The sequence below is a fragment of the Mangifera indica genome, chromosome 8, assembly GCF_011075055.1.
Source record: "Mangifera indica cultivar Alphonso chromosome 8, CATAS_Mindica_2.1, whole genome shotgun sequence".
NCBI lineage: Eukaryota > Viridiplantae > Streptophyta > Magnoliopsida > Sapindales > Anacardiaceae > Mangifera > Mangifera indica.
The window spans coordinates 11,602,297-11,626,107 of record NC_058144.1 but is presented as its reverse complement, the minus strand read 5'-3'; the positions used below and the strand labels follow the sequence as shown (position 1 = coordinate 11,626,107).

The following is a 23,811-nucleotide window of genomic DNA, read 5'->3' as shown; positions in this document are numbered from 1 at the left end:
TTGATGTAGAATGAAATTACAGATAAGGATACTATTTTCTACTAAATATCCTCATTTACCCTTATATCTTGGAACCAGGTATTCAAAGAGAGTATTTCAACAAATCTGTCTCCTCCAATAAGGCTAAATGGCACAATCCTCGTCTTTTCTCCTTGAGACCTTTTTTGTGGCAATTTTATAATTTTAACATTTTCTTGTTTGATATTTTGTGAATTTTTAGGGACAATTTTTATAGATATTATTACATCCTAAATTTTCAATAATATCATAAAATTTAAATATATAATAAAATTAAAGCAACTGCTATAACTAAAATTTTCAATATGTTTACCTTTTCTCAAATCTGAACTCAATTTTTTCCTTGGGCATTCCTTTCTTGTATTTTCTCCTCCCGTTGGTCCACCTACAGGGAGTGGTAGGCCCAAATTTCAATGAAACGTGGGGATGGATCAACATCAACTCATCAAAGCCATGTCCAACTAAAATTAATCGCTCTAGACAGGCTGCTTCAATTATATGTTTTGTGGAGACAGAATTAGAGAGTATAATTTCAGTTTGAATTTAAGGCTTTTAATCTTATTTGATTCTAATAAGAAAGAGAAAAAAATAAAAAATATCTCTATAATAAAAAGTGAGGATACATATATTCTCTTCTCGCTCTACTCTTATTCCTGTCCCATCTCTGTTCTTATCTTTGTCTCTATTCTTACCTTTTTTATATTAATATTTTTTATTTAAAATATTAATATATTCTTAAAGTTTTAGAGTATTTATGTTTTTCAAATTTATTTATATTTTTTATAAATATTAAGTTGGTTAATATATGATATTTGTAACATTTGAAATAATAAGTTCGTTTTAATTTTAATTAATTTTGTTATTTAATATATTTATATTGTGTTTTGAAAATACAAAATGGGGATTTTCTCCACAAGGAGGAGATTTTTCTTTGCATAGAGAGAACAAAAAATTTTTATCATTCCTGTAACGAGGATAGGAATTGAGATCCCCTACCCGCCCTTTTTTATTGTCATCCTTAGGGAAAATCAGTTATGCCAATAGGGTTGGAGTAGCTTGTAATCCAGCTTTGACAAAAAAAAATTGGTACAACTTGTATTGGTCAACACAAAAAAAAAGGAGTCATGCCAGACTTGTAGGCTTGACAAGTTATGGCCTGAGTCGTGAGATAAGATTAGTCGATCGATTCGACATGACTCACTATTTTTAGACATTTATTTTATTTTATCTTAAATTTTATTACATATAATGTATTAATTTTTTGAACATTTTCTATTTAATCAAAAAAGGACACAACTTCTAAAATTTTGTTGATATAACCCCACTTATGGTTAAGAAAAAACCATGATTACATTATAGGATAATAAAATGCATGTGCACATACAAAGACAAAATAAACCCAAAAAAAATCTACCTTGTTCATTTATTTTTAATATTTAAATTCTTGAAGTCTTTAAATATATCATCAGCCAGATAAATCTGCAACTTGAACTTTGTTGTCACCTAATGCATACGATGGTTTTGACCATTTTTTGGTGTAATTTTGAGCTTTTATCATCTAATATGCATCTATCTGTAATTAAAACTTATTTCGATGCTACAATAGACGTAAGAGAAATTAGAAGATCATATCTCATAGCAAAAAACATAAGATAAGTGTTTTGACATGCTTTCCACTATGCCAAAATATCAAAAAAAAATCACTTTGATTTTTATTTCGGGGAAAATTATCAATATTAGTGTAATCATAAAATTCATCATAATGGAAAGTTTAACCTACCAATTTTTTACCTTTCCATAGTATAGACCATAATCGCGACTTATCTCTGGATGAATCACTTGAACTTACCATGGTTCTGAAGTGTGTAATGTGTTACCATATTTTTTTCATATACAGTAAACATTTCTAACAAAAACTCATAAATATCATCTAACTTAAAAGTTAATGGTTCAACTAAAATTTCACTTATAACTTCCAACAAATTTTGAACTTTTAGTAATTTTGTCAAGTCTAAAATAGTTATTGCAACAAATAATAAAGGTGTGTCTTTCCAATATTTTTAAAATTTTTCTTCCATTTGGTATGAATTATATCTAAAATGGAATAAACAAATTGTCAAATAATAAACTCCTAAACTTTTATCAATTTCCCAATTATCTTAATTTAGAAAAACATGATTTTATGATCTTTTGGTTAGGTATTAAAAAATTCATTTATCACATATTCATAACTCTCGTATGATTTCAACATCAGATATGTTAAATTCCACATAGTTTTATTATTGTTTTTAAATAATATTTTTCTTCTAAATCCATTTATTTACACATTTGATAATAAAATTCTAAACGTGATGGGAATGATAAAATATAACTAACAATATGTTTAATAGCTCTTATATGATTTTTAGCTAAAGTCATGTTGTCTTATGCTATTAAAATCATAATATAACATGCACATTTACTTTGAAATATTTCTCCATCAAATAGTAAATTTAAATGTCTTAACATCAATTATATTACTTTATCCTTAGATTTAATATTATCAAATGTTATTGTAAAAATAAATTTATTAATTTTATATTCATCGAATATGTTAGCTAATGTTTGATAAATTCTGACGCCAAAATAAGGATATTCTAACGTTCTAAATGTAATTACTTTTTGTGCAACTATCATTCAAAATTAATATAATGAATAGTTGCACAAAAATATCATAACTGTTGATTACTAGTTTTCCATAAATCAAAAGAAATACCACCATTAAATTCATTTATAATTTTTATTTTCATTAATTCATAATTTCTACCTATATTGGATCTTGATGTAGCCCTAGGTATTTTCTAAAGACCAATTAAATATTTTATTGCATTATCCGTAAAGCATTCAAAATTATTCAATAATCAAACCGAACAAATTTTTAAACTGAAAATTAAACTGAAAAATAGGTCATTTAAAAAAATAGGTTTAAGAATATACAAAAATTGGTTTTTTTGGTTCGGTTACCAGTTTTTCCATTTTTAAAACATATTAATTGAATTGAATTGGTTTTAAAAAATTTAATAAGAAATTAACAAAGTATTGAACCTATTTTTTTTTAAATGAAAAAATTAATAAAATAGGTTAATCATTTGAAATTCAGTTCAAAACTAGTTAACTGAGAATTTGGTTAAGTTAATTAATATATTTGGTTTGATTCAAAATTGATTAATTTTAAATCGGTTCGATTTTTATTTTTTATTTTCTCCAAATTGAAAATTTAGTTTGGTTCAAAAGTCTATCAAATTGGTTTAATTAACCGGTTTTGAACGCCCCTAATCATCCATTCTTATATTATATCTTTTGCATTAGAAAAATGTAGAATAGAAGTAACAACATGTCTAGCCATATAGTCACGCATAATTTGATGATTGTATGTGAAATTGGGCATTTCTCCTACGATTGAACCAAGTGCGGCTAGATTACTTGAAAATGATGTGCACACTGATTTTAATCTTGTGAATGCAATTTGTTATTGCCCTCTCAAGTTTTAAGGAATTTTTTTACAGTACTCCATTATATGATGAAGATGGACATTGCCCGTTGAATTTGCACAAGTCAAACCTCTATTGTAGTGTTTGCACACTGCCTTTTGAATCAATTTACCATCAATTGTTTATGTAGTTTAATTAAAACAATTATTGTTGTACTTACTTGCACTTAACTCTCAAATTCTTTATCAGCATATGGAAACAAAGGTGCTTCGTTAAAATAATCAAATGAATTGAATTCATTTTATATATGAATGAAATATAAATAATAATAAGTAATATTCTAAAAAAAATGGAAATAAAAGATTGATTAAAAACAATCAAGAATCCAGAATTGAAATTGAGATTGAAAGAATTATGAAAATTTTTGCTTGTAAAATATGGCTTATATATGGTTTGACAAAACGATTAAAAATTAGTCATTGGATTTGGGCCTTGCGACTAAAAGGCCACTGCAAGCAACAATCTCTCTCTGCAAAAGGTTAGATACTCATTGGACAACAACACCTTACCTTTTTTAATTTTAATTGTTTTGCTGGGTCTACTGTAAAAACAGGAGTCAATCCACTAAAAACCCATAGGCGCATAATTCTAGGACTCTGGGTCCTTAGTTTTTGTCGGTCCAACCCAACATGAAGGCCTACTAAGTGGTAGGTTTTATCCACTACCACTTCTAGGTAAGGGTAAATACAAATTGAGCGAAGTTCAAACACTGTTTAGCTTGTTTTTGGCTCATTTTTTAGTTAGCTTAATTTTTGGCTCACTTCGGGCTCGCCGAGCTCGTCAAAACATATGTCCGTGTTCGACTCGTTTTATAATTTAAGTATTCGTGCTCGGTTCGCACCTAACTCGGGCTCGTATCTAATAGTTTGGGTTCACTTGGCTCGGGTTTGGGCTCGTATTCTAGGCTCGTTAGCAGTTAAAATACATATAAATTTCTCATAGGAGCAAATATTTTCAGTGAAACAGAAAAATAGAAAGGATTAGACAGCCATAGAAGCAATTTCATAATAAATACGTTTTGTCCAAACATAAGATGTAGATAAAAATCCTAAAAGTTGACAGCACACCCAAATTCAAAGCTTTAAGTGCTTTTGTCATCAGTCTCAATAGCAACTGATGTTTTTTCCTTGGTGTTGGCCGATAATGCTTCCTCCGCATTCTCATCTTTTGTGTCGCTGTCATCATTTTCTACTTAATTGTTATGACACATCAAATTCCCAAGGTTTATATGTGCTTTTGTAAATTACTCTCCAGTTAATCATTATGACACATCAGGATGTAAATTACTCTTGTTTGATAAATAATTAAATAGAGCATAACAAAATGACATTATTTAACTTAAAAAATAAGAGTAGTTTAGTTGAAAGTGAAAATTATGAGAGACAAGCTGAATCCAAGAATGTTTGGGAAAATTGTCGCAACTACCGTAAACCATGTTAAAGTAGTCAACAGAATATGTGTACCTCCCCAACATATTTTAAAAGAAACTCAGTAAAGAAAGGTGGAAAACCTTGTCGACGGTTGAACAACAGAGAAGAAAGGTGGAAAACCTTGTCGGCGTAGTTTAGTTTTTAGTTTATTTTCAGCAGAGAAGAACAACAGAAAAAATAAAAGGAAACATATTAGGTTTGCTTTACTTTAATTGCTTCCAAATGACAGCGTTTTTGCTTTTAAGAGAAGCCAACAAAACAAGCTTTTTTATGTAGTTACGCAATATAAAGTCAACGCAGAAGGCCATATAATACCGCTAGCTAGCATATTAATAACGAGCTCAACTCGGCTCGCCGAGCCAGCCGAGTCGAGCATTCCTCTGTTCTGGTTCGGGCTAGCGTTTGTTTCTTGATTTTTGTTTTGGCTCGTATTCGTATTCGTGTTCGCTTATAACAGGTTCGTTTCTAGCTAAGCTCGTTTCGAGCCCGAGAAAGCTCGCTTCAAATCCAACCTTACTTCTAGGCAAAATGTGTTCCTCGCTTGTGACAAATTTTCATCATTTTCTTACTTTTTGGTACATGTTTCTTTATTTATTTTAATTACAAAACTATATAAAAATAATTGATAGAAAATAATTAACTATTTAAAAATAATTTTTGACATCGTAAGTGAGTGGCTAGCACAACCACTCATTGAATAATGCGAAACTTTTTGTCGTCACCCTACTCCATTTCACTAGGTCACTTGCAGCAATGGCCATCTTCCAATAACTAAAATCTTTACAACCTAAATTATATCAAAATAATAAGTTTTCATCTTTAAATCTGGTAAAGGATATTTTTCTACCTTCTATCAAGCATGGTTGTGCAAAATTATTTAATTTTTATGATAAAAACATTGAAAAGACAAAAATACCTTTCATAATTTTTAATGTTCATTAAAAATATATAACTTTTTATCCCTAAACTTTATTAAATATATTTTCACAATATTTTATAAAAAAATAAATACTTAGGTAGTGTCACGTGATAAGGGGACATTTAAATGTTTGAGTGATAGGAAATATTATACCAATACTCCTCTAAAGGCTGCCATTAAAACTAGGTTAGTGGCATATCCTCTGCCATACATTTTAGATAGCTTTCTAGTCATTGATTTACAATTTTCATTTGTTCATCCATTTGAGGATGATATGTTGTAGACAATTATAACCTCACACCATGTAATTTGAACAATTCATGCCAAATTTTACTAATGAATATTGTCCTTTGATCACAGGTGATAGTGTTAGGCGTCCCATGTAACTTGAACAACCTCTAACAAATATATTCTTTATAAGACATCAGAGGACTCACCTCATTTAGTAGTTTCAAATGGAGAACACAGTAACGGGTCTAGTTTTGAGACTTACTCACTTAGAGCACTAATCCCTCCAAACAACATACCTGTAACATCCCTCCTCAGAAGTATTATCCATCGAAGGAAAAATGTTACGAATTAATATCTGGAATATCTATTTTTTTTTAAATACTCTAAAATGGATGCATGACTAAAAGTGTTTAGAAATTATTCTAAGAAAATTAAAAATCTAGAAGCGAACAAAAAATATATATATCCCATATGAAAACTCATCTGAAACATTTAAGATCATAGAGTAATCATAGACATGCCCCTAGATACAACTATACAACTATCTAAATAGGGCCAAAAATCAACAGTATTATATGTATGTATCAAAAACTATAGACAACTAGCCTCAGTGTAGGTCTATCTTCACTGACCTGACCCTGCCTCGCAGCTACCTCGATCACCCATACTTGCAATTATGATAGAAAAGGAAGTGAGAGATAAGAACATTCAGTAAGGGAAAAAAATTAAGTAAACTATCTCCTTTCTTGTTCTAACTCACTCTCGGGATTTAACCTCACATCATAACCTCCATAAGAAATCGAAGGGATAATCTAGTTCATTCTTTACTATTTGGGTCATATTTTGTCCCATCTGGTGTCTATTTGATACTTTTTGAAAGCTAACTATAGGGATTTGACACTTTTCTAAGCTCGAGCTCTTTTCCTTTCTCTCACTACACTATTTTTGAATCTGAATTGTGTTCTATTATGAGTATGCTCTACTGCAAGCAAACCCTATTATGGATCTATGTCCTACTACAGATGTGTCCTACTACAGATGTGTCCTACTGCGGGCGGTGTTATGTAAAGTGCCCCCTCATAGTTCATAGCATGCATGCGTGCATACATTATATCTTACTAATCTTGCTTCCATCTAAAACTATCCATAACTCACTAGATCATACTCTTGGGATGATCCTTGAATCTTGAGCCCCAAATTCCTTTTTTTGCTTTTCTTTCTTTTCTTCTTCTCTCCTTTCTTTCCTTCCCTTTCTTTCTTTCTTCCTTTCCTTTTTCTTCTCCTTTTATTTCTTTCCAAAAACTGTGAAATACTGTTTACGGGACATGTTCATTTGGTAGGGCAATCTTTTTGTTCATATAATTTAATAGTTCAAACAGTCTCTAATTTATACAAGTTATATATCGTTGAAAAGAGGATTCAAAGAGCTTTCTAGACAGTTATAACAGCCTTAATGATTTATCCAATAAGACAGTCAAAACGTGGGATGAATTCAATGGCAAAAACTTGTATTTCCTGTTTATTTGGGTAAAGTAGTCTTTTTGGTTCATATAATATTTAGTAGTTTAAACGGTCTCTAATTCATACAAGATATATATCATTGAAAAGAGGATTCAAAGAGCTTTCCAGCAAGCTATAATAGTACTCATGATTCATCAGATAAGATAGTCAAAATATGGGATGAAATCAGTAGCAAAAACTGTATTTACTATTTATTTGGTAAGACAATCTTTTTGTTCATATAATTTAATAGTCCAAACGGTCTTTAATTCATACAAGCTATATATAGTTGAAAAGAGGATTTAAAGATCTTTCCAACAAGCTATAATAACACTCATGATTCATTTGATAAGATAGTCAAAACGTAAGATAAAATCAGTGGCAAAATGATAAATATCACCCAACTCTCTATCATGAACACACACATAGATACTCCAAATGGCAAAACAACATTTCTCAACTTCAAAATCATCATTTATAACATAGAACCAAGGAACCAAGGAACCAAAAACATAAAACATGAAACATACAAAGGATAACACTTCTTACCTTGTTTCAAGTCAATCTTTGCAAGTTGGCTCCTTCTTTCTTGTCTTGCTTCCTTTATCACCAAAACCACCTTAAATCAACACCAAAACACACTAACATATTCATATAATATGCATCAAATATATATAAACATAGGTAAAGGGAAATGAAGAAGATCTTTTGGTTACTAAGGCTTCCAAAATATTTCTTTTTTTTTTCTCTTCTTATTTTAGCTTCCAAAACTCTTTCAATTCTTTCATTTTTCTTCACAAAACAAAATAAAACAACATGAAGAACGCTGGCTGCTAGAATGGACGGGAGAAGATGATGGAAAAAGGCTTGAAGTTTCATTTTTTTGTCTTTTCTCTCTTTATATGCATATCTATCTCTTTATCTTTATCTTTTTGTAATTCTTTATATATATATATATATATTTAAAATTGAAAATATCTCAAAACATAGTCAAAAGACGTAAATGCCCTTGAAACATACCTGAGGGTATTACAATACCCCTTTGTGTAACTTCTTTTGGCTTTGATACCAATGGTCACAAGGTCAAATTTTGAGTCCGAAAATTCTATGATACTGAAACATGCGATGCAACCAAGTGTTGTTGAACTTGGCTCATCACTTCTTGTTCATATAAAGATTCAATCAACAAAATCACAAACACCCTGAGCAATGATTCCAATGTGTGTGTTGTGGTCACAACTCATCTAGTAAATAAAGAAAACAATGTTTTTGGGTAAAAAACCAACCTTTTATTAATCATGGTCTTAGGATTACAAAAAAGAATCGTGCCTTTATATGTATAAGCCCACTCTACATAAAAAAGACAAGGACAATTACAAGCAACATACAAGTTTGAATTTAAATTTTTAACAGTTCCACCCAATTACTCCAACTTGATTATAGGGCTTGATCTCAATAACTCAATATTTCACACCAAAATAATTGCTTATACACTCAACATGCCTCCCTAAATGCTAGCATATGTAAATCACCTATGCAACTTATGCACGCTCCAAGTTGTAGCTCCCAAGTCAATGTTTTGCACCCTTGTGTGGAAATTTCATTTTATTCACACATCAATCAATTTCTCAAACCAACCAACCTTGTCCCACATGTATTAGACCTCTATCTTACACACTGTCATGCCTCATTCTTAACCATCTCGATATATAGGCAACCATCGCCAAATCATGCACACAATCTTGCATAATCTCTACCTTGCCATAGCATTTGTCTTGGCTAAGCTTGGTGCACCACTTAACCTATCACTCTGTCTTAGATTTATAAGGGTGTGACAATAGGCAACTCAATGACAAGGTCTATTTGGCCTTAACCACTAACAATCATGCATTTGGACAACATGGCAACCTGGCTACACCTTCCAAGTGCCTGTTTTTCATTAAAGAGACTTGGAATGGAATTGTGTTGGTTAGGGCAACCATATAGAGCACCTACAATGGCAACCACTCATTCCCTTCTTCTCCAGAGTTAAATTCATACCAATATCACCACCAAACTGCTTAGGATTGCCATGGCCAATGGCTCTAACTAACATTCAAAAATTGCCCTCACAATTGGGATTTTATTTAGAGAGTAAGATAAATCCCTAGCACATAGGGATTGAATTTCATATTTTTAAAATTGTAAAAAGGTAAAACTGTGATCTTTAAAATGTTAAGGGTCAAATTAGAGATTTGAGAAGCTAAAATTACTAGTATGTCTTTCTATCTTAGTTTATTTTATAAGAGTTTTAAGTTCAGAGGGAAAGTTTGTCATTTAAGATTTATAGTTTATTTTGTAATTTTTAATTCTAATAAAAACTATGTATACATATTTTTAATAAAAAAAAGGTACACATTATGAATCATTATATGATTTGATGATTTTAAATTAAAAATAAAATAACACATAATTACATGACACATTACACACACACACTCACAAGTGTGTAATGTTTTCATTATAATATTTCCAATTGGCTAAAGGACTTATTCCCACCCAAGGTTTGTTGCATTCCTAAATTAAAAACCATTAAATATTGAAACTCATATGTGAGCTATTAAAATTAATAGAATCAATTAATGTTATCCATTTGCCCTCTCGGTTTAGAAAACTAACAATTTTTTCATAAGATTAAATTTTGAAATGTTACATTCCCTCCTATGGTTTCTTTCTCTCTCCCTTTTTCGATGTCGTCTTTGATCGACTTTTCTCTCCATCCATTTTTCAGTGTTGTCTCTGGATGAAGATAAATCATTTTTGTCTTGAGACGAAGAGATCTAGTGATGAAGAGATCTCCAAATCTCTTCGTCTCATCATTGAAGAGACGATGACTAGACGAAGAGATTCCAAATCTCTTCTTCCCCAACAAAAAGATTTATTTTAGATTGCTTTTCGTGCGTCGGTCAACGGTTTAGAGTGGAGAGAAGAGATCATAAGTGCCCAAGATGGTGGCTAGAGGGGTGAAGAAATTTTTGGAGAAGGGGAAATTATGACTTTTTAATGTTAAAAAATTTTAAATAAAAATGAAACTGTTAGTTTTTTAAACTTAGAGAAAAAAATATAGTGAATTTTATATTTTTTTAATATTATTAATAAAATAATAATTTTACCTCTGTCTCTATATGTAATTGTGTCATGGGTGACACTTTGAATTTTTTAAATTTTACAAATATAACTTTGAAAACACAACTAAACTTAGGTGGGAAATAGTCCTTTGGCCTTATTATAATTATAAAACAATGTAAGTTTTAATAACAAATTAATGGAAATATAATTTTCATGTTGTACTTCGTATTTACTTCATCTGGCTTTTATGTACAAGTGGAGATAGAGAACTTTGCGTGTGTTTTTTGTCGAAGAAATTGAGCGGGAAGGGAAAAATAATGAGCTCCTCGGCGGTAGACGCAGAAGCACCAGATCTGGTGTGCCAGCTCGACAATGTTCATGGCATGGTTGATGCTCTCTCCGCCGTCCGATGGAAACGCCACCAGGTTTGATATCAACACTTTCCGTTTGGACTGTTTCCGATAATTTATTATTATTATTATTTTAAATAGAAAAAAGAAAACATTTCCCTCCTTACATTTTTTCGTAGGAACCGTGAATATCAGAGTTTACGTTTATGTTTTCCGTTTGGTTCCTAGGAAAATAGAGAAAAGATTAAAAATCAATTGGTGAAAATTGCGTATCTTAATTGAACTCACTGCTGTTGTTGCCATTAGGATGCGATAATCGAATTATCAGAACACGGCATCGTTTTGATAGTTGAGGAATCCGGTTGTCTCCAAGGCAAAGTGTATCTTAAACGTGAGGTATTGAGAACCTAAAGCTTATGTTTGGTCGCTGGTAAAATGAAATAAAATGTCGAAAATTTTGATTTCTAGTTGCTCTACTTTTTTCTTTTTCGTTTATATTTCAACTTAGTTGACTGATTTGAGTTAATGAATTTTAGTTAGTAACTTTGGTAAAGTATGGTTCACAGTAGCATTCAGACTTTTATTCAATTTATGCTAAAAATGATTTGTTCTAATTAACTGTTTTGGATGATGAAATTGGATTTGTATTTGTAGCTTTTTATGAAATATGAGTACAGCGCGCAAGGACGCCCTAGGTTTGGAGTGAGCTTGGGACTTTTTGTTGATTGCCTGAACACATTTTCGGTTCCTGGGCATTCAAGCTTGATTGAAATACGATATCCCGGGCCTGACATGGAGCTTCTTCTCAAGTATGTTCATATTTCTCTGCTATATCTATCTTATTGCAATTTGAACGTGTCAAGATTCGAATTATAGCCATTTGGGACTCAGGGAAGGTAAGATGTCAACTAATTAGATGTTGAATAAGGGGGGAAGCTAACTGAGCTTTGTGTGGCTGGGTTTTAATATATTCCCCAATTGAAAATATCAAGCAACGGAATTATAGTCTCTATTTCAATGTGGTTTTGATTATTTAAAGCTTCTGATTGCTGTAAGAATGTTATGCTCTTTTCTACTATTTGCTTCTCAGGGTTATGATGGAAGTCAGTCTTTGCATGTATATCAACATTGAGAGTTAGGTCATACAAGTTCAAAGTGGAATAAGATGTGTCAATTTTAGATATTTCTTCCTTCAAATCTTACTTTCTTCTTCTTTCCCCCTTCAAATGATTGCTATTGATCAAGAATCAACATATTTTGTTTGATTGAGCAGAATAGTTGAATTACAAGGGCTACTATCGTTAAATATTTTAGTTCAGATTGATTAAAAGCTTGCTGCCAACTGCTGGAGTTACACCTTCACGACATTCTAATAATTTTTGTATCTGGATATCTTACAATGACTTGAGTCCTGCTATTCATCGTTATTTTTTCTCCTTTTCTTTAATTTCATAGATCTGTACATTCACCAGATGCTAGCATCTACGCAGAAATCAGGACAAGAATACCAGATACAATTTCATGGGACTACAATTTTGAACCTGCAGGAAACACGCCTCTCAGTTTTACCGTCAAGGTATATACATTAATGTACAACTGAACAAGAAGGGTTTGGGGAGGTCAAAGGCTTCCCTGGATACATCCACCCCTCTTCACAGCTATATTCAAAATACTTTTTTCTTCCTGGTGAAGAGACTTCTTCAAATTGAATGAGTAGGGTAGAATGTTGATCTGCTGCCCTAATTTTTTAAATCCAAAAAAGTTGAAATTCCACCCAACAGAACCAGAAGAAGCAACTACCCTGTTATTGAATTACCATTCTGAGAGATGGATTACCAGTAAAAATGGAAAGACACTTCTGTTTTAAGACGTATAGCCACTGCATATACTATTTAATTGTGGATTAAAGAATTCCTTGAAACATTTTTCGTTTTTACACTGCAGTCTGCAGCACTGAAGGAAGCTATTGACGACCTTGAGTGGCCAGGATCAAGCATCCAGATAAAACTGCAACCTGATCCCCCTTCTGTTACCTTCAAAGGAGAAGGTCATGGAGACTTGCAGGTATCATTTAATTTCAAATTGTTAGACTGCATCTGTTACCAGCAATTAACCATTTTCAGAAGTAACAAATCTCATATTTTATGCAGATAGACTTGATGTATTATGTAAACACTGATCTTTTGATGGCATTTAACTGTGATCATGAAGTCTCTTACAGGTATCCTTAAGTTGTTCGATTCTTAACATTTAATACAACATTAAAGTCCTTCTAATCAGGCCTTGATGTTTCTTGCCTTGACTCCAGATATAAGTACAAGTTTCTCCGAGCAACAACTTCAAATATACCCAGCAGTGCTATAAAGGATAACAGAGGAAGTAAGTTGACTATTGGGAGAGGTGGAATGTTAAAAGTCCAGCACTTGGTTTCTGTGGCTAGATCCTGTACTCCACACCCGCACATTGATTCTGCTGGATATCAACAACCCAGTCGAATTGCTTTTGTTGAGTTCTTTGTCAAGCCTGAGGAAGATTTAGACACTGTAAATGATTGATAAGATTTTCCTACAAGACCTTTTCCTTAAAATTTGTGGCACCTTATTGCTCTTCCTGTCTTTTAAGTGATTGTGTTAATTGCTCCTTCACAGGCTGAGGAGCATGTACCAGATTTTGTGTAATCATCACATGCTGTTGAAATACATGAGCCAGAAAAGAGACGGCTATTTAACTAAGGAATGAAGGATACCAAAAAACAAGAGACTCAGATTTACCTGTTAACAATAAATGAACAAATGAGAAAAATGTTGGTCTACTGTAATGAAATATCGATTTTCAGATAGTTCATACAAATATTATTTTACATAGATTTTTATATAATACGGTAATAATAATAATCCGCAAGATAATTTGATACATTTTCCATGAATTTTAGTAGTACCTTTGTAAAGAAAAAACTGATTGCCAGGTGATGAGATGACAGTTACATTTACATTTGACCTTAGTATATAAAGTGATTGACAGACAACAGAAAACATTGCTATGCTTTCAGAGAGCTTGCTCTCTCAGTAATAGCTTCTCTGTGGTGTCCTTCTTCCTTTTCTTTACCGGGGAAGATTTTTTGCCCGGGGGTTTGTAATTGTAAAAGATGTAATGAGACTGAAATGCGAAATAAGCATGGGACAGAAAATATCTATTCATGCAGCTCTAAGCAAAAGCATTAACTATTAAGAGAGATTCTCGAGAGCAGTACACTGGCAGGGAATTTTTGAGCTACCCCTAACAGTTTTAAGAATATCATTTGAAAGAAGAAAGAAAATGAAAATTATTGGCGTCCCCTAAGTTATGCTAAAATACAGTCAGATGTTATCAATTGAAAATTTTTAGAAACCTTTCGTCACAAATTTTATCAGGCTCTGGCATGGGAGGTGAACGAAAAGAAACCAATACAAACAAATAAATTGGAGGTATGGTTTTGGTTGCTTCAATAAATTAGCATTCATGCATCTACTGCTCATGACAAAAAGCCAGAAAGGCAACACACTAATAATGGTTTAAGTGGAAGGTTTTAAAGAGAACAACACAAGTAAGACCTACATCCAGAATCTTGACATTGATTTATTATCATAGCTTGCTTGATCTAAAAATGCATGGCACAGTGGATTATGTTATGTCTAAGAATTCTTTAATAATAACATAAGAAACATAAAAAAAAATATGGGAAGCAGTGGACATCAAGATTAGGCATTTGATACACAAGATGAGAAAATAAAAATTCAGATAACTAATTGAACAATTCTTCAAAACTATCTATAAATGTCTATTTTTTTTCAGATAAATAATGGATTTTGAGGTAAACTAAGAATTGCAGAAAAGTAACCTTTAATGGACCAATACAAACTGTCTTTATGAGGTAATTCACAAGGATATTCTCACAAAACTTACCAAAAAAGTAAAAAGAAAGTATAAAACAGCTATTCCATGTATAACACTTACAAGTTTCCACAACTAAATATAGGGGTTAAGACTCACCCTGGAATAAACAGTGTATGCTTGGGGTCATGGAAGTAGATATGAAAATATTTACTAGTAATCAAACTTTGAAGATGTAGAACTCAAACGAACAACAAAAAATATAAATGGATTTTGCAGAATACAGGTAGGTGCCTCTCAAACCCTGGGTTACATCAGATTCCTTTTTTTTGAAACTGAAAAATTGCACAATACAACAGTGAATAATTGAATTCATTTGTGTAAACAATGCATATGGGGTATTAGTTCCATTTTTGGGAGAGAGGATATGAGATTTCAACATACCGAAGTGAAATGTCAAAGAACTGAACCAAAAGTTGTTTTTCTTCTGAACAAATGCTAAACTACCACAATTTGAACTCATATAATACCTCTAGATCACTACTACATCAGGTCTAAGAATTAGTAAAAATAGAAGTAAACGTGTCTGGGTGTGAACATGATACAGATTAAGAACTTCAATGGTTACAATAGATTTGACAAAAAAAAGAGGCTCGCCTTAAGAGTTCCCTGCAGTTAAACAAGAATAAACCACTTCACTATTCCAATCGGCAATTAACTCACTGCCTCTTCACAATTTTAACTCAAGAATAACTTTTTATTTTAAACAGGTGCTTCATCACAATGAAGAATTTGCCAAAACCACCGCACCATCAGAAGAAATTTTATCCATCAATAGACACCATATAAAATATACGTCTTTGTGTGTGTAAACAAACTTTAGGAAAACATATTCACGAGATAAAAAGTCATCATCTCAGATGAAAATTCATGAACTAATGTATGCAAGACAAATAAATATGGATAACCAAAACAGTGGAACCTCCCACACTTCAATTGCATGAAAATGACTTTGAGTTAATGCAGTACTTCATTAAAACTATAGATTAGCAAAGATAGACAAAAAAGGCAGCAATTGTTATAACAACTTTGAAGATGCAATAACATTCACCCCAAGGATTGCTTTCTGTTGAACAAACAATTGCTAGTAAATAACTTCTAAATGCAGACAGAAGCTGTTAGGTCCTGGATATATGTTACTTGCAAAAAGAAAGCACAAAGGAATGGGACACATGGCAACAACAAGATTAGCAACAATTTGGTGCAAGCAAACACACATGGCAGCCTAGGATTGGAATAGATGGCATGCACACAATTGTCTGGACCACCAGAGACAGAGGAAAAACATGGCAAAACAACAGATAGCAAGGTGGTAAGAGACAACAAAAAGGAGGAGCATGTGTGGAGAGCATTGTCAGACAATTAAGAGAAAAAGAAGGGAATTATGGGAGAGAACTAGGCCTCTTGAATTGTGTAGGGTATCAACTGGGGATTCCTTTTGTTTTGCTTGTAGTTTGGGACTCTATTTCTTTTGTTTAGATGAATCATTTGGTGCAATGAACTCTTGTATTAATGCACCCATTTTCCAGGAATGAATAGTATGGATTTGCATTACTGTTTGTAAGTAGTTTTACTGCTTCATTGAATCTACTGTTATTTCTTTATACACTGGTTGTATTGCTTGAGTGATTGAGAAAGAAGGAGAAGAAACAATATAACAGGGTAATAGTCATTGCATTGCTGAGATAAATTACAATAGTGCAGAGTTACAAAATCTGGGTAGCTAAAGCCAGTCTGTACAGGGAGTTGCTGTAAGAAATTCTCCAGGTACCTACCAGAGGCATCTCCTTCATTACGTTGAAGAATCTGCTAAAGAATACTTCGCCAACTAAGGTAAATACCATCCTTCAACAGAAGCTGATGTAGGGACAATAGGATTAGTTTAAGATTATTATGACTGAACTTCTATTTTATTAATTAGTCTTTTATTCCAATGTTTTATTATCTAATTGGGATAAGAATTACATTTGTGATTATCTTTGTAGTATTAGGACTATCAGAATTGTAAGTTACAGGTTTTAATTTCATAAGCCTACGGATAATGTGTTGATTATTCAGTAATATTTTAATTCTTCTTTGTTGGTTTCTTTCTCCTATATATATATATATATATATATATATATAAAATTCTTTATCTATGTAGTTGGATCTATCTTCTTATATCTGTCTATTCCTCATAATTTTCTATTATTATTCATCTATTTTCTGTTCTGCTTCTTGGTTATCTTTATTATATATTGATGGATACCTGGTCAGAGATCTACAATGCTTGTGTCTTCTTCTCCTCTGCATAGTCACTCAACTCTCTCTCCAGCCAATAAACACAGCAAGCACAGTATATTCCAAACAAGTCACAAAATAGCAACACATACAATAGAAATGAAATATCAGTTGTATATATGCATTCAATAAGGTTTACAAAAGAGTTCATTACATTATTATGTCTACCAAAATCATAGCTCAAAGGTTACAGTAGCAAAACCAGAACAAACTGCAATTACACTGCAAAAGATCCAAAGCACTCAGCTCCCAACAGGCTTTCGAGAGGCCTAAACTCTCTCTACCACTGTCTCTACTGACTTTCCTTGTTTTCCTCTTTTTCCTGCACTCTCTTTTCTACCTTCTCTCTTTTGTTTGCCAACTGTCTCCCTTCCAATATTGTGCCACGTTGCTTTTCTTCTTCAGATTGACTTTGCCACAAAGTAATTGTTGACTATTCTACATGCTCCAATCCCCTACTGCCCCCTGTTCTAACTCTTGTTCCTTCCCTTCTCTTGCGTGTAGTGTACACGTGGGTTCTAACATTTCCCCTCCCATCGAGAGGCACCTTGCCTTCAAGGTGAATATAAGGGAAGAGGTGATGGAAAGAGGTGAAGGATTCCCACGAATTTTCACAATCAGGGAGGTTCTGCCATTTGACTAAGATTTCCAATTCACTTTTCTGTGTGTATCTGCATTGACAAATTTCCTGCGGCTGCATGTGCAGCTCCCAATCATTCAACATGCAATCTGGAAGCTGTTGGGTGACTACGGTTGGTCCAACGTGCCTTTTGAGTTGAGATACGTGGAAGACGAGATGTATTTTTGTAGTCACAGGCAGCGATAAACGATATGCCACAGCTCCAATTTTTTCTAGTATCTTGTAAGGACCATAATATCGTGGGCTCAATTTTTCATTTGGTCTTGTAGCTAAAGATTGAAATCTGTAGGGCTACATTTTCAAGAAAGCTTGATCTCCAACTTCAAACTGCAACTCTCTCCTCCTTTTGTTTGCGTATTTTTTCATCCTTTCTTGAGCCTTAGCAAGATTCTCTTTAAGCTCATCTAAAATATTATTTCTTTCCCTTATCATTCGATCAACTTCTTCAACTTTGGAAGGCTCATCTGTCCATCTAAGTAGCATGGGTGGGTCACGCTTGTAGACTGCCTTAAAAGGGGTCATCCTAGTAGAGCCATTATAAGTTGTGTTAAACCAATATTCGACCTAAGATATCCACTTAGGCCACTGTCGAGGCTGCCTAGAACAAAAACACTGCAAGTAGTTCTCTAGACTTCGGTTGACGACTTCCGTTTGCCCATTCGTCTAGGGGTGATAAGAGGAGCTAAACTTAAGTTTTGTGCCCGCTGCCCTAAATATTTCTCCCCAAAATTGGCTTAAGAATATTCGATCCCGATCCGAAACTATAGAACGGGAAAGTCCATGCAACCTAACAATCTCTTGAATAAATTTTTTGGCAACCTCCGCGACTATAAAAGGGTGTCTAAGTGGTAGAAAATGCCCATACTTGGTCATTCGATCAATAACGACCAAGATCGTATCCACCTGTCTCGCTTTCGGAAGCCCTTCAACAAAATCCATTGATATATCTTCCCACACTGCAGTTGGAATTGGTAATGGTTAAAGTAACCCAACTGGTGAAACTGATTCATACTTCATTCGCTGGCAAGTGTCGTATTCGGACACAAATTTCTTTATGTTAGCCTTCATACCTTCCCAAAATAAAACTGCCGCTGTTCTTTTATAAGTTCTGAAGAATCCGGAGTGACCTCCGTATGGAGAAGAATGAAATTCACTCAAGAACTTAGGAATAAAAAACGAGTTTTTAGGTAGAACCAACTTGCCATGGTATAGAAGCCTGTTGTTTCTTAAGTGATAGCCTTCATGGGGCTTAGGATCATTTAACAAGTCATGAATTAAGCCCTGGAGCTTTGCATCTTCTGTCACTTCATGCTCCACTTCTTCCGATTCCACCACTTTAGCTACTGTCACTGCTTTTAATTCTTCTTCGAATTTAGGATTTCGTGATAATGCATCGACAGCTTTATTCTCACATCTAGGTTTGTATTGAATCTCAAAATCAAACCCAAGCATTTTTATAACCCATTTCTGCAAATCGTTGCCAATAACTCGCTAATCCGTCAAAAATCGAAGGCTTCGCTGACCACGCCATCCCCGAAGCATCTGTCTCAATGACAAATTCCTTCGAAAAATCTGGAAGAGCAAGTACAGGAATAGAAATCATAGCTTCCTTCAATTTCTCAAATGCTGCTAAGGCTTCGTTGTTCCATAAGAACGCATTTTTTTTCAATAATCGCATAAGGGGTTCCGTAATTTTTCCATATCCACGCACGAACCTCCGATAATACCCTGTTAATCCCAAGAACCCCGTAGGTCTCTTATGTCTCGAGGTGTAGGCCATTCTCTCATTGCTTGCACTTTTTTGGAGTCTGCTTCTACGCCGACTGCTAAGACGACGTGTCCCAAATAATCAATCTTGGACTGCCCGAAAACGCATTTTTTCCAATTCACGACTAACTGATGGCCTCTTAATAATTCCAATACTACTCTCAAATGCTTTTCATGATCGTTGAACTGTCGACTGTAAACCAATATGTCATCAAAAAAGACCAAAGCAAAACCTGGTCGATGTAACTGGTAACTTTAAAATATCAAAAAAGAAGTAATATTTTAATTCTTCTTTACTGGTTTCTTTCTCCTAAATTAATATATATATATATATATATATATATATATATATATATATATATATATATATTCTTTATCTATGTATCTGGATCTATCTCCTTATATCTGTATATTCCTCCTAATTTTCTATTATTATTCATCTATTTTCTGTTCTGCTTCTTGGTTATCTTTATTATATATTGATGGATACCTGGTCAGAGATCTATAGTGCTCGTGTCTTCTTCTCCTCTGCACAGTCACTCAACTCTCTCTCCAACCAATAAACACAGCAAGCACAGTATATTCTAAACAAGTCACAAAATAGCAACACATACAATAGGAATGAAATATCAGTTGTATATATACATTCAATAAGGTTTACAAAAGAGTTCATTACATTATTATGTCTACCAAAATCACAGCTCAAAGGTTACAGTAGCAAAACTAGAACAAACTGCAATTACACTGTAAAAGATCCAAAACACTCAGCTCCCAACAGGCTTTCGAGAGGCCTGAACTCTCCCTACCACCTTCTCTACTGACTTTCCTTGTTTTCCTCCTTTTCCTGCACTCCTTTTTCTACCTTTTCTCTTTTGTTTGCCAACTGCCTCCCTTCCAATATTGTGCCACGTTGTTTTTCTTCTTTAGATTGACTTTGTCACAAAGTAATTGCTGACTATTTTGCATGCTCCAATCCCCTGCTGCCCCCTGTTCTAACTCTTGTTCCTTCCCTTCTCTTGCGTGTAGTGTACATGTGGGTTCTAACATATATCTTTCCATTTCTTTATCTTTGCCTATTCTCCTACCATTGCTGCATCAGAAGCCTTATGTCAAGCCCCACTCTGGAGATTTAACTTAAGGTTCTTGAATGAGCATCTGTAAGAGATTGTCATGATTATTGCTAATCAAAAGAAATAACTTTCAATACAAATGTCATTTATCATGCAGAAAAAGAAATAACTCCATATCTCAATTGAAACTCATATTCAAACAATATATTTATGAGACACAAATGTATAACTAAGCACAACATTTTTAAGAAGTGCATCTCAACATGGGCAACCGAAAAAACAGAGTCAACAATGCTTTCCTCTCAATATCTTAGTTACTTCCGCATCCTTTTCACAGTCTCTAATACCTAGATATCCAATACCATACTAAAAGCAAAGGAAATGAACCATTTGCCCAACAGGTTACTAAGAAGCAAATGAATCTTGTACAAGGAAGATACTGCTAATTTTCAAGGTAAGGTTTTATTATAAAAACCTGTGATACCTCCAGTTTCATGAGGGAATGGAGGCTGCTCCTGCATTATTGAGGATGATGGCATTGTACCTCTTTTCCTTTGAGTTCCCGAGACAACAAATTTTTGATTTTGTGCAATCTTTCATTGATTGATTCGAATCGAGCAGTCGTATTTGCCTCTGCATTAGTGAATTTGTCCTCAATAGCAGCCACTTGTTCAGCCAAATTGCGATAATTCTTCTCAATTTCTTCCACTCGTGAATCCATTCTTGTCGTTACCATACCCCGTTATTGACGGCTCTGATACGAAGTTTGTTATGAACCTGCAATGGTGGCAAGCAAGCCTCCAATCTGTTGGTTCCAGCACGCATAGCAGCTCCTTCAGAATAGTCCCAGGCTAAGCTCTTCCCATTCCAATCAATCACGCAGAACCCACTCAACACAAATAGGTCGATAGCGGCAAAGAAAATTAGAAATTAATTGGGGTAATGCAACCAGTTTGAAAGTAAAGAACTATAAAATAATAATTCAACACTGATATTATTAACTCAACATAAAATCCATGTGTCCTCAAGCCCCTTTAACAAGGCCTTTTAAATAACCACCAAAAGGTAATACTAACTTTAGGAAACATATTAATAATAATATTTTTAAATCAAAAGACAATATTTTCTAAGTCAACTAATATTCTGCTGCCTATTTTCTTCCCTGTTTTCCATTATATGCTGTTGCGGAATATTCTGCTGCCTATTTTCTTCTCTGTTCTCCTTTATATGCTGTTGCCGAATATCACATCAGGATTCTCTAAATTGGTAGCTTCCATATCTTCTAAATTTCCCAAGCTGCCTCTTCTGATTTTCCTAAATTGCTTTCCTGCTTCCTTCCTTCAATTGCACTTGTGGGCCTGTGCGTATAAACTTTGTTATTAGACTTCCATCACAAGGTTTTCCAAAATTATAAAAGTTACCATCACATCTTTCCATATGTTTTCTTCTAGTTGCTTTCAATCTTCAGTGATCACATCAGTATTAAGCCCTAGTGTCTTATAGGTAATGTCATCTGGACAAATGCCATTCTTCTTCATCTCTTCAAACACATTATAGGCTTCCTCATACTGCCCAAGACTTTGGTACCCAGCTATGAGAACATTATAAGTCACCACATCAACAGTGATATTGTTTTTGTACATTTTATTCAATAACAAAGATGCCATATCCATTCTTTGTAACTTGGAATAACCATCAATTAGGCAGGTATAGGTAACAACATTAGGCAAACATCCTTTGTGTAATATATAATTATACAGTGCCCAAGCCTTGTTCATATCTCCAATTCTACAAAACCAAACAATAACAGTTGTGCAACAAATTGTATCCGGAATCAAACCTTTTTCAATCATTTTCTTAAAGAGACCATATGCTTTATCCATTTTGCTCAAATAGCAGAATATGTAACTCTGTCAGGTTCCATCCCAGCTTTGACAATTTTTGAGTACAACCTCAAAGCCTTCTTCGGGTTTGCGTGTTTAGCATATCCATCTACAATGGTAGCATAATGAACAATTTCAGGTAATATATTCTTCTTAAACATTTGAGGAAGAAGTTCCAATGTGTTTCCTGGTTTTTTGACCTTGCAAAGCCTATTTATGATTTTGCTATATGTGTACGAGTTGGAAATAATGCCGCAACATTGCATTGCATCTATAAGTTTCAATGCTTTCTCCAAATGCTCTCTTTTGCAATATTCATCAGCAATAATGTTGAAAGTATAGGTATTTGGTGACAGGCCAATCTGCAGCATCATACTTAAAAGTTCCAAGTCTTTTTCTAATACTCCCAGTTTGCAGAACCTGTGAATCATTTGGATAAAACCGAAGTCAATAGGGTTTAAATTATTGGTGATCATCTCCTCTAAAAGTTTCAAGGCAGAATCCATATCATCCTGAAGACAAAATCCATTTATTATGATGCTGTACACTTCATGATCTTATTCATATCCTAAACAACCAATATCACGAAATAAATCAAGTGCTTTGTCCACTAGTGTACTCTTACAAAGACCATTAAGGAGAGAGCCATAGCTAACCAGGGAAGGTTTTATATTATTGTGTTCCATCTCCTTGATCAAATTGAGACCTGTCATAGCATCTCCTACATTGCAAAACCCATCAACTAAAATGCTGTAGCTATAAACATCCAGTGATATATTGTGGCTCTTCATTTCTTCCAAAACCTTCAAAGCTTCATATAGTTCACCATTTCGGCAGAATCTTTGAATAATAGCATTATAACAATAAGCATTGAGAGGTTGATGTCTACATTTCAGATCCCGAATAAACTCCAAAGCATGTTCAACACAACCTGCACTGCAAAGTCCCTGAATATACGTACCATATGTTGGCTTTAACCCACTCTCCATATCTTTCAGAATCTCAGTTGCTTATTCAATATTGATACCATGCCCTTGATGTCTTTTACAGTAAAAATTCAAAATAATAGTATATGTGTAAACATTAGGTGATGGCCCTGAGTTCTTCAACTCTTCAAACAAACTTCTCACAACATCTACTCTACTTGGTTCCGCC

At 33.5% G+C, this 23,811-nt stretch overlaps 2 protein-coding genes across 3 annotated transcripts; one reads left to right on the top strand and one right to left on the bottom strand.

Annotated features, from left to right (window-relative positions):
- The first annotated feature begins 10,979 nt into the window (after positions 1–10,979).
- On the top strand, positions 10,980–13,818 carry LOC123222846. Of its 2 annotated transcripts, XM_044645827.1 has the most exons (8): positions 10,981–11,161; positions 11,393–11,482; positions 11,741–11,895; positions 12,542–12,662; positions 13,031–13,150; positions 13,237–13,307; positions 13,395–13,629; positions 13,735–13,818. In XM_044645827.1, the coding sequence occupies exons 1-8, from the start codon at positions 11,054–11,056 to the stop codon at positions 13,762–13,764; spliced, it is 930 nt and encodes a 309-aa protein (XP_044501762.1). In that variant the 5' UTR covers positions 10,981–11,053; the 3' UTR covers positions 13,765–13,818. The 2 variants fall into 2 exon arrangements, with proteins under 2 accessions (XP_044501764.1, XP_044501762.1); XM_044645829.1 differs by lacking the exon at positions 11,393–11,482 and having other exon boundaries at positions 10,980–11,161.
- An 8,843-nt stretch (positions 13,819–22,661) lies between these two features.
- On the bottom strand, positions 22,662–23,645 carry LOC123223981 (pentatricopeptide repeat-containing protein At1g12775, mitochondrial-like). The gene is made up of 2 exons (XM_044647471.1): positions 23,313–23,645; positions 22,662–23,168 (listed from the first exon to the last, which is right to left on the bottom strand). The coding sequence occupies exons 1-2, from the start codon at positions 23,643–23,645 to the stop codon at positions 22,662–22,664; spliced, it is 840 nt and encodes a 279-aa protein (XP_044503406.1).
- Positions 23,646–23,811: the final 166 nt, after the last annotated feature.

Coding starts and splice junctions, on each gene's coding strand:
- LOC123223981 (XM_044647471.1), bottom strand. CDS start 23,645: ATGGAGAGTGGGTTAAAGCCAACATATGGTACGTATATTCAGGGACTT. Junction 23,169..23,312: donor ATAATATAAAACCTTCCCTG/GTTAGCTATGGC, acceptor TTTTGTCTTCAG/GATGATATGGATTCTGCCTT.
- LOC123222846 (XM_044645827.1), top strand. CDS start 11,054: ATGAGCTCCTCGGCGGTAGACGCAGAAGCACCAGATCTGGTGTGCCAG. Junction 13,151..13,236: donor AAGGTCATGGAGACTTGCAG/GTATCATTTAAT, acceptor TATTTTATGCAG/ATAGACTTGATGTATTATGT. Junction 13,308..13,394: donor GATCATGAAGTCTCTTACAG/GTATCCTTAAGT, acceptor CCTTGACTCCAG/ATATAAGTACAAGTTTCTCC.